We start from the raw sequence: 10,484 nt of genomic DNA on the forward strand, positions 1-10,484 counted from the left end.
GCTGTGCTTAGCTGTATGGGACTGTACAGCACCATACAGGTCTGTACAGGGTGGTATTGGCCACACTGGGCACTACCGGCCTATACAGGACTGTAATGCACCATACTGGGCTGTACAGGGCCATACTGGGCTGTATGGGGCTGTACTTGGCCGTATAGGACTGCACTGAGCCATACTGGGCTGTACTGAGCCATACTGGGCTGTACTGAGCCATACAGGGCTGTACTGGGCTGTGCTTAACCGTGTAGGACTGTACAGCACCATATGGGGCCATACAAGTCTGTACAGGGTGGTATTGGGCCACACTGGGCTGTAGTGAGCCATACAGGACTGTACAGCACCATACTGGGCTGCACAGGGCTGTACTGGGCCATATGGAGCCGTACAGGGCTGTACAGGGCCATACTGGGCTGTATGGGGCTGTATTTGGCCATATAGGACTGCATTGCATCATATTGGGCTATACTGAGCTATACTGGGCTGTACAGGGCTCTACTGGGCCATATGGAGGTGTACAGGGCTGTACAGGGCTGTATTGGGCCATACTGGGCTGAACAGGACTGTACTGGTCCATACAGGACCGTACAGGGCTGTACAGGGTTGTACTGGGCCATACTGGGCTGTACAGGGTTGTACTTGGCCATACTGGACTGTATTGCACCATACTGGTCTGTACTGGGCCATACTGGGCTGTATAGGATTGTACTGGGTCATACTGGGCTGTACAGGACTATACTGGGCCATACAGAACTGTAATGCACCATACTGGGCCGTACTGTGTTGTACTGCACCATACTGGGCTGTACAAGACTATGCTGCACCATACTGGGCTGTACTGCACCGTACTTGGCTGTACTGGGCTGTACTGCACCACACTGGGCCGTACGTGACTCTACTAGCCGTACAGGACTGTACTGCACCATACTGCGCTGTACTGCACCATACTGGGCTGTACTGGGCTGTACTGCACCATACTGGGCCGTACGTGACTCTACTGGCCGTACAGGACTGTACTGCACCATACTGCGCTGTACTGCACCATACTGGGCTGTACTGGGCTGTACTGGGCTGTATAGGGTTGTATGGAGCTGTACATGGTCATATAGGACTGCACTGCACCATACAGGACTGTACTGCACCATACTGGGCCGTACAGGACTGTACTGGGCCGTACTGGGCTGTATAGGGTTGTACTGGGCCATACATGGCCATATAGGACCGCACTGCACTATAAAGGACTGTACTGCATCATACTAGGCTATATAGGCTTGTACTGGGCCATACTGGGCTGTATAGGGTTGTACTGGGCCGTACAGGCTTGTACTGGGCCATACAGGCTTGTACTGGGCTGTACAGGCTTGTATGGGGCTGTACAGGGCCATACTGGACTTCACTGCACTATGCTGGGCTGCACTGCACCATACCGGGCTGTACTGGGCCATACTGGGCTGAGGTGCCCCCCCCACTGGGTGGGAAGGCGGCACCGTGACACCAAGACTGGTTTCCTAAACTGGGGGCGGGGGGGGGTACACCCCTGTGACTGTGCCAGTGTCTGGGAGGGGTAACTGGGAGTTACTGGGAAGCGTGCTGACCCGCTCAGGGATTTTCCAACCTCCCCATATCCCTTTCCAAAAAGCTCCGGCTCTCTCCCCCACCCAGCACCCGCATCCCCAGTGGGGTCAGAGTTGGGGGGGGGGTGGTGGTGGGAGGGTGCCCCACCTCTGGGTGGGGGAATCCCCCAAAATAAAATGAAACCAAGCAGGTGGGTGGGGGGTGAAAAAAAATTCAGACTTTTCACCCCAAAGTGGGATTTTAATGACCTACAGCAAACCCAAGAGCGCCGGGGGGGGGGGGGGGAGGGCGCGGGGCGGGGGCGGTGGGTGCTGAGCCCCCGTGGGGGCTCAGCACCCACCGCCCCCGCCCCGCGCCCCCCCCCCCCCCCCAGCAGTGGGTGCTCCCCGGGGGAGAGTGGAGTGGGTGGGGGGTCCTACATGGGGGGCTCGTTGCAGAGCACGATCTCCAGTTCCTTGCGGTAGAGTTTGCCCCCGTCGGAGAGGTTCATGATGCTCTTCCGATAGTTGGTGAGCTGCTGGATGTTCATCTCCTGCACGAAACAGGGGGGGGGTGGGCACCCCATTTCTCCCTGGGGGGGGGGGGCTACCCCCTCCAAGCTGGGAGACCTCCATCCCACCCCACACCAGTTGCTGGGTTGGCATCTGGACCAGCAGCTGGACCAGCAGCTGGCCCAGCATCTCCCCTAGTCCCTGGTCCCCCAGGGGTGGAAGATGCTGCGGAGAGGGAAGGAGGCACGGGGGGGGGTGGTGGTGGGGGGATTTGGGGGGGGATCTGGGGGAGGGGGGATTTGGGGGGGGGCACCCAGGCTCTGTTCCCCGCTTACTTTTTTATTCTTCTCGTAGAGATCTTTCAAAAGCGCATCCAGCTCGTTCTCGTCGATGAAACCGCTCCCGTCCTGGATAACATCAGCGTCGGAGAAGGACACGAGCCCCGTGAGCCCACCCTGGGCAGGGGTGCGGGGAGGTGGGGGACCCCCCCACCCCAGCCCCTTACCCAGCCCAGCCAGGGCTAAACCCAGACAGAACCACAGAATCGTTAAGGTTGGAAAAGACCTCTAAGATCATCCAGTCCAACCATCAACCCACCACCACCACGCCCAGTAAACCACGTCCCCAAGCGCCTCGTCTACGCCTCTTTTAAATACCTCCAGGGACGGAGACTCAAACCAGAGTCACCCCAAATCGCTCGCACCCCAAATCAGAGCGGGGCATTGAGCCAACTGAAAGCGCGGCGTCTGGGGTTTGGTTTTCTGGTTTTCTTTTTTTTTTTTTTTTTTGCTGAGTTGTATTTCTTCGGGGCAGTTTCCCTACCTTGTCGTAGAAGGTGAAGATGGCATTGAACTCCTCCGAGGACAGCTTCATCCCCTGGGCAGCGGCAAGGGACAGCGGGGGCGTGAGGGAGGGGAGGGAGGCGCAAGCAGGGGACAGGAATGGTTTTATTGATTCTTTTTATTTTACCTGAAACTTCAGAAGGAAGTTTTCTTGCACAGGCAAAAGTCTGAAAAAGAAGAAGGGCAGGGATGAGCGGGAAGCGGCTCTAGGAAAAAGACACTTTTTTAACCCAAAATGACTTTTTGCTCAGAAACATGAGCAAATTAAAGAGGAAAACTGTTTTTCTCTTCCTAGACACGAGTGTTTCGGGGTTTCTTTCCCTCCCCACCGCGTCCTTCTCTCCGCCCGTGACCTTACCGGGACATCTCCGAGAGGCCCAGCTTCCCGTCGCCGTTCATGTCGAACATCCGCAGCTGCCGGGACACAAGCAGCACCCGGTCACCCCTCGCCTCCTCCTCCCCTCCCTCCCACCCGCCGTGGGGTGGCGAGACCCCCCCCCCGTGGGGGGGGCACTGCCCTGCCCGCGGAGGGCCTGGAGCTCCCACTTACGATGGTCTGCGTGTACTCCTGCAGCTTGGGCTCGTCGTAGGGCCGGTTCGCCTTCTTCAGCAGGTCCGACAAGAAGCCCTGGAAGGAGAGGGCTTTGCTGGCTGTCCCGGTCCCCGGCCGTCCCCGTGGGGACCCGTCCCAGCCCTCCCCGCGCCCGCAGCCCACCTTGAGCTCGTTGGCTTCGATGTAGCCGCTGCGGTCCGTGTCGTACCTCCGCCAAGCCTGCGAAGCAGCCGCCGCCGCGAGCGTTAGCGTGGGCTTGCGCCCCACGTTTCCCCCCACCGACATGGGTGTACCCCCGTAACCCCCCGCCCGCAGCATCCCCCGCCACCCTAGCAGAGACGGGGTCATCTCACGGCTCCGGTCTCGGCTCATGGTGGCCTCACCGGTGCCACGAGCTCTCCCTCGGGGCTGGATGCTCTCCAAGCCCTCCTTTTGTTCACCCCCATGCCAAGAATTCCAGCGCTATTATCCTCTCTCCAGCGTGTGAGGCAAGGCTTTAATATTTAATTGCATCCCCCAATTAAAATATAGCCTCCGCTTCCCCTCCTCGTGCCACGGGGTGCTCCTCTTTCAGCCATCGCCTCCACCTCGGCTTCATTTTCCAAGCACAAGCTCTCCCCCCCTCGGGATGCTGCACATCCCCCTCCACCCCCAGCCGTGTTTCGGTCCCCGTCGGCAATTCCTCTCCCGCCCTGCAGATGGGATTCACCCCGTGCCCGGGCACGGCGAGGTTTTGGGGTGGCCCAGAGCTACGTCCAGCAGCGTTGTCCGCTTCAGCACCTCCCTCGGGTGCTGAGGACTGACCACCCCGGAGCGGGGATTTACAGAAACGGCTCCAGATCCTGCAGCTCACCTCGCCTGGAGACCGGGACGAGGTGCCCGGCTGCCCTGAGAGGTGCCCGAGGAGCGCTGAGGACGGGGAAAACTCATCACACTCCTGCTTTTCCCCCAAAACCAGCACCATCCAAACCGGGATGCCCAATCCCGCCTCCCGATGCTGAGTTAAAGCCAAGAATTTGGGGGAGACCAGGGGAGTTTGGGCAATGCCAGCTCCTGACGGTTTCTCCGTGGTGGAGCCGGGCACCGGGGACCGAATCCCGCAGGGAGCCCCAGCACAGCCCACCCCACTCACCTCCATGAACTCCGAGCTGGAGCCCACGTGCTGGCGGAAACACAGCAGGAAATTCTCCTCCGTGGGCAGGATCTGGGCCAGCTGCGGGGAACAGAAGCATCAGGGGGGACCGCGAGCATCCCGGGGAGGACCCCGAGCATCCCGGGGGAAGGACCCCGAGCATCCCGGGGGTCCGCAGTGCCAGCACCGCTCACCTCCGCCATCTCAATTTTGCCATCCGCGTTTTTGTCGTACTTGTGCATGAACTCCTTCATCTTGTCGCCCAAGTTGTCGTTCTTGGCGTCCTACCCCAAGGAGAGGGGACGGGAGTGTTTAACCCCTCGCCCTGCGGGTCTTCCCCCCCTTCCCTCCCAGGGGTGCCCCATCCTGCTCCTCAGAGCCATTCCCAAAGGAGAGCCTGAACCCTTGGGCAGGAGGGAAAGGAGGGAGCAAATCCAGGAGAGGCCCTTACCACACCCGCCCCCTTCCTTGCGCTTTCCAGCTCCTGGAAGAAGTTTTCCAGCTCTTTGCCTTCGATGTAGCCATTTCCTGGGGAAGGAAAAAAAATGCAGTAAGATCCCCCGGTGTGGCCCCGAGGCGAGGGAGGGACGCTCCCGGGGGACGCAGCGCTTGTCCCCCTCCGCCACGGCTCCGAGGCAACTGCAGCAGCAAAGAAACGCCGGCCGATGCCGAGTGTTACACAAACCCGGTGATGCCTGAATTTGCAGAGAGCCGGAGCCCCCCGTGTTGTAGCCCGGCGGGGGCGTAGCCCCAGGCTTGTCCCCTGCACCCGCTTGTAGGGCGCAGGGGGCTTTGTCCCCATCCCCATCGCCGGGGGCTTTGTCCCCATCCCAGTGTTTGCTGCATTTTCTGCATCTGATGCTTTAACCGGGTGGTTTAATTAAACCTCTCCTTCCTGAGCACCCCCAAGCAGGACGGTCTCCTCTCGGGGAGGGGGCCAAGCGAGGTCAAATGGGGAGCAGAGACCAAGCGCCTGGCACAGCATCACCCCCTGGGTGCAGGATCAGCCCCGGGGATGGGGTCAGTCCCCAGGGCAGGGAGCCCAGCGCCGGTCTCCGAGGTGGCCGGGGGCTCAGAAAGGTCCCTGTCCCCTGTACCCCCGACCCCTCGCTGCCGATAGCTGTGCCGAGATGTGGTTCCTACGGAACGGGGAGTATCCACGGCCCTTCCCTGCCCGTGGGATGCTCGGTCAGGACCCGACCATGCGTCCCCGCCTCGGCAGTGGCCCTCGGTGACTTCGAGGGGGTGACGGTGCGCCCCGAAACAGCGGGGTCATGCCACGGCCGGGGGACCGCAGCAAGGACACCGGCTCTGCAGTGCTTCCAGAAATCCTGCCTCCCACCAACATCTGGGCACAGCTGGGGGATGCTGCCCTTTCCTCCGAAGTGCCTGACCAAGGGATAGCCAGGGCTTTTCCTTGTGGGCATCCCCCCCAAAACCCCTCCCCATTTCATCCTCCGGAGGCTTGGACCGCGGTGCCCCGCTCTGTGCCGCCTCCGGCATCCTCACCCGCGGGCTCCCCGGCAGCATCTCCTCCCCGCTGCAACGCGGAGGCTGGGAATAACCCATCCGCATCCCGGCTGGAAGCGCCTGGGGAAGTCCCAGGGCACCTTCCTCGCTGATGGCCGCATCCTGACAGATGAGCAGCATCCCTCCCGGGAGGGGACGAGGGGCTCGGGCGGTGTTGGGGTGCCGGTGTGAGCCGCAGAGGGGCTTGGCTTTCCACTGCCCTTCCCAGGGGCTTTGTTTTTGTGGGTGCGGGAGACCCCCAAGCTTCTTTGGATTCAGTTGGAAAAAAAAAATCAGCAAGAGTTTTGAGCCAGGAGAAAGAATTAGGCCAAGAAAAGCCCTGGTTGGTAGCTTGGTTTCCCCCAAGCAGCAGCTTGGACAGGTCTGATCCGTGTCCGCAGAGCGGCGGCGTGCGGAGCGGCACGGAAAATCCCCTCCGGAGAGCCATGGCTGGTCCGTGCGGCTGCACCAGCGTCCCCGGAGCCTCCCAGCATGGGACAGCCGTGGCTGGCAAAGCGAGGACATCAAAGATACCCACGGGGACATCTCCGGGACATGAGGAAACAGGTAAAAGCCCCATCGGAGGGGTTTAAGCGCAGGGAAGAGCTTGGGCGAGAGCCCCGTCCGCAGGGGGACGAACCCCGGGTCCCTCCATCACCCCGCGCCCAGCGGCAGAGGGAAGCAGCCAGGGCTGTGGGGGCTCCCACCCGGTGCGGCCGAGCATCGTCCTCGTCAAGGCCACCATCTCCCCCGCCGCCTGAGTCCCTTCTCTCCTGGGCACCCGCCGTGCCGCAGCCCTGCCCGGGGGCCGCGGGACACGCTGGATCCGTGCCTGCCCCTCTGATTTGGAGATGACGGAGCACATCCAAGGGCGCAGTGGGATGTGCCGCAAGAAGGCAGCTGGACACCCACAGCAGGAGCTGCCCACTCCCACTGGGGTACGACCGTCCCACCAACCCCCGGCTGCTCCAGCGCCAGCTCCAGCGGTGACAGGGACGGCCGTGCCCGTGTCCCCGGCGCTCCGGGGGCTGCAGGAGGGGCCCCGACGGTGCGGCCGGGAGGGCACCCAGCGCGGGCTGAGCTCCGGCTCCAGCAGCGCAGCCGGGGATGCTGCGTGACGCAGTTCCCAGGAGGGTTTTGGTCCCCAAAGCTCCCCCCAGGGATGGGGGACGCGGGGAAGGGCAAGCGCTTTCCCTTGGGCAGCTCTCCCCAGTGGGCTGAGCCCCCTTCACCGCACCTCGGTGCTGAAATAAACCATTTTCCCACCAAAACGATGCTGCTTTTTGCATTCCCCCCCTCTTTTTTGGGGCTGGCAGCGATGGGGACCGGGGGTGGCATGCCCAGCTGTGACTCTGTGGGGAGGCAATGTCCCCGTTGGGGACGCGGCCGCTGCCACAGCATCCCCAGGGAGAGGTTTTGCGGGGCTGGGGAGCAGGCGGGGAGGGACCGAGTGCTCCAGCCATGGGGGGGCCATTCCTCACCCCGCTCCAGGCAAGGGACACCCCCTCTGTCACCCCCCGCCTCCAGGGCAAGGGGGTGGCCCTGGGGCCAGGCTGGTGGCCACGCTGTCCCCCACACCTCCAGGCAACCCAGGTGCCAAGGATGGCGCAGGGAGGATGGCGGGGGCAGAGGGTGGGCAAGGGTTTCCTGGGAGGGGGCACCCCGGGAAGGGCAGGACCCCCCGGCCAGCACCCAGAGGTGACACCAGCCCTGAGCGAACCCCAGCTCTGGGGGGACCCGACACCCGGGGGGACGTGCAAAGGAGTCCCAGGGCACCCCGGGCTCAACGTCCCCCGGGTGGGGGGCTCCTGGCGGGGTCCGAGGCTGGGGGTCCCCGTCCCTTCCCGACGGGGAGGTCCTGGGGGACCGATCGTCTCCCCGGTGCCGGAGCTCCCCCCGACGGGGCTGCGCTCCGGGGGCTCCCCGACATCCCCGGGGGCTCCCCGTCATCCCGGGGGCTCTCCATCGTCCCCCCACCCCGCGCTCCCGGGGGTGCTCAGCCCGGTGCCCTCCCCGTCGGGTTTCGGGGGGTGGGGTGGGGTGACGGCGGGTCCCCCGCGCCCCGGGACTGACCGTCCGCGTCGAAGTGTCGCCAGACGTCGAGGAACTGGGAGGCGGTGAGCTCGGCCAGGTGGAGGTGCGGGGCCTGCTGCGGGCCGGCCATCTCCCGCTGCCGCCGCCGCCGCCGCTGCCGCCGCCGCCCGCCCGCCGCCGCCTTTTATACCCGCCGCCGCCGGCGCCGCCCGCCGCCGCCAGGGGGCGCCGCTGCCCCGGGACAGCGGCGGGGCACGGGGCGGGGGGGGGGGAGCGGGACACCGGGAGCGCGGGGGGGGAGCGGGGGAGCGGGACACCGGGACAGCCGGACACCGGGACAGCCGGACAGGGGGACAGCCCGACACCGGCACGGCCACGGGGGCGGGCAGCGGGAGACCGGGACACGGGGACACCGGGACATCCAGACACCGGGACCGGCGGGGGCAGCACTGGGCACCGTGGGGGGACAGCCCGCACCCTGCCACTTGTCCCTGCCTTGTCACCTGCCCTGTGCGATGTCATCTACCCCTGCCCCATCACTTACCCCTGCCCTATGTCACCTACCCCTGCCCCACGTCACCTGCCCTGCCCAATGTCACCTACCCCCACCCCATCACCTACCCCTGCCTCGTGTCACCTATCTCTGTCCCATGTCACCTAGCTCTGCCCCATCACCTACCCCTGCTCCATGTCACCTGCCCTGCCTAATGTCACCTACCCCTGCCCCGTGTCATCTACCCCTGCCCCATGCCACCTACCCCTGTCCTATGTCACCTGCCCTGCCTAATGTCACCTACCCCTGTCCTGACACCTAGCCCTGCCTTGTCACCCTGCCCTGGCCTGCCACGTCCTCCTGCCTGTCACCCCATCCCTTCCCCAAGTCCTTGCATCCCTTCCTGTGCCACCCAGCCCTGCCCGTGTCACCCAGCCCCCATCCACGTCACCTGGCCCTACCCCTGTCACCGCATCCCTGCCCCGTGTCACCGCATCTGTGCGCCTTGTCGCTGCCCCCCTGCCTCACCGGGCCCCCGATGGCAGCCTCACGGCTCGTGATTTGCTGGTCCCGGCAGGAGGAGCAGGACTGAGGCAGCCCCAGTGCCACCGCCACCGAGGGACCGTGCGATGGCCGCAGCGGGGCCATCACCCGTGACCCGTGGCTGGGCGAGGACACAAAACCCAGACACTGCGCCCGTCTTTCGGAGGAAAAACCAAGGAACCCTCGGATCAAGGCTTTGCCATCCCTGCTGGAGGGGGTCTCCTCGGAGGGACGGGAGCGATGCTCACCCCGAACGGCGACGCTTCTCACCCCGCTCCCCTTCCCGCCCACCAGCTCATCGGGGGATTTTCTTTTCCCAAGTTTTCCCAAACAGCAGGGAAATTTCCAGGCCCAAACAAACAGCCACACGTGGGGTTTGTCACCAGCTCCAGAGCAGCCTGCCCAGGGGAAGCGTTGCCATGGCTACGGGGGGGGAAAAAAAATATAATTCAGATCCAGCGAGAAGGCTCGGCCGATAGAAGTGCTTAATTAAAGATGAGAAGAAGGCAGGAAAGTTCAGACGTGCGCAGAGCGGGGACGTAATCGGCGGCAGGCAGCTGCGGGGAGCTACCAGGGGCACTGCCCATCCTGCCGGGTGCTGTGCCTCTTGTTTATGTCTCTTGGCTGGGAGAAAAGGGGGTGCGAGGTGCTCCCCCCCGAATCGCAGGGGGAGCATGCTTGGAGGAGCTCAACGCGATGGAGATGGCCCCAAGCCTGGCTTTAACTCCATGGGAAGCTGGGGCAGGGCAGGGCGCCGGACTCTGGGCTTGGGAAGGGAGATGCTGCGCCAGCATCCCGTGAGGAGAGCCATGCTGGGACGCAGAGCAGCGGGATGGCCTCCTCCCTGCTGCACGACCCAGCCTTCAAGCACACACGGAGACACTGAAGGGTGTCCTAGTATTCACTTGACATTTCCATGGAGATGAGTCCCCAAAAAGCTTCCTTTTCCCATTATTGGAGCACAATTTTCCCCAGCAGAACCCACTGCTTTTCTGTCCCCCTCCTTCCAGCTCAAAGTTTTCCTGGGGGCTGAGAGCGGACACCCGCTGCCTCCGCAGGGCTGGGTTTAGGGATGTGTCCCCGGGCCAGGGGGAGAAGGGGCACAGGGAAGATCAGTCCCCACCACCGGTCCATCATCCGCTCCGCGGGGAGCAGAGCCCCAGCCCACGGCAGGGATGGCTCTGGGTCAACAGCCCAGCACTGTCACACTGCTGCAGGACGTCCACCTCTCTGCTGATGAAGACCCAAGGTTGCTCCAAGTTGGCACCTGGGAGCAAAATCTGGGCTCCGGCCGTGCCCTGAACCCACTCCCCTC

The 10,484-nt window shown here is 63.5% G+C and overlaps 1 protein-coding gene across 1 annotated transcript; it reads right to left on the minus strand.

Annotated features, from left to right (window-relative positions):
• Positions 1–1,952: 1,952 nt before the first annotated feature.
• Positions 1,953–8,263, minus strand: CALB2 (calbindin 2). The gene is made up of 11 exons (XM_075161215.1): positions 8,173–8,263; positions 5,042–5,229; positions 4,785–4,874; positions 4,591–4,671; positions 3,621–3,677; positions 3,456–3,533; positions 3,264–3,319; positions 3,033–3,072; positions 2,886–2,939; positions 2,399–2,470; positions 1,953–2,104 (listed from the first exon to the last, which is right to left on the minus strand). Exons 1-11 carry the CDS (start codon positions 8,261–8,263, stop codon positions 1,988–1,990), a joined length of 924 nt encoding a protein of 307 aa, XP_075017316.1. The 3' UTR covers positions 1,953–1,987.
• Positions 8,264–10,484: the final 2,221 nt, after the last annotated feature.

Source organism: Calonectris borealis, chromosome 12 (genome assembly GCF_964195595.1).
Source record: "Calonectris borealis chromosome 12, bCalBor7.hap1.2, whole genome shotgun sequence".
NCBI classification, from domain to species: Eukaryota; Metazoa; Chordata; class Aves; order Procellariiformes; family Procellariidae; genus Calonectris; species Calonectris borealis.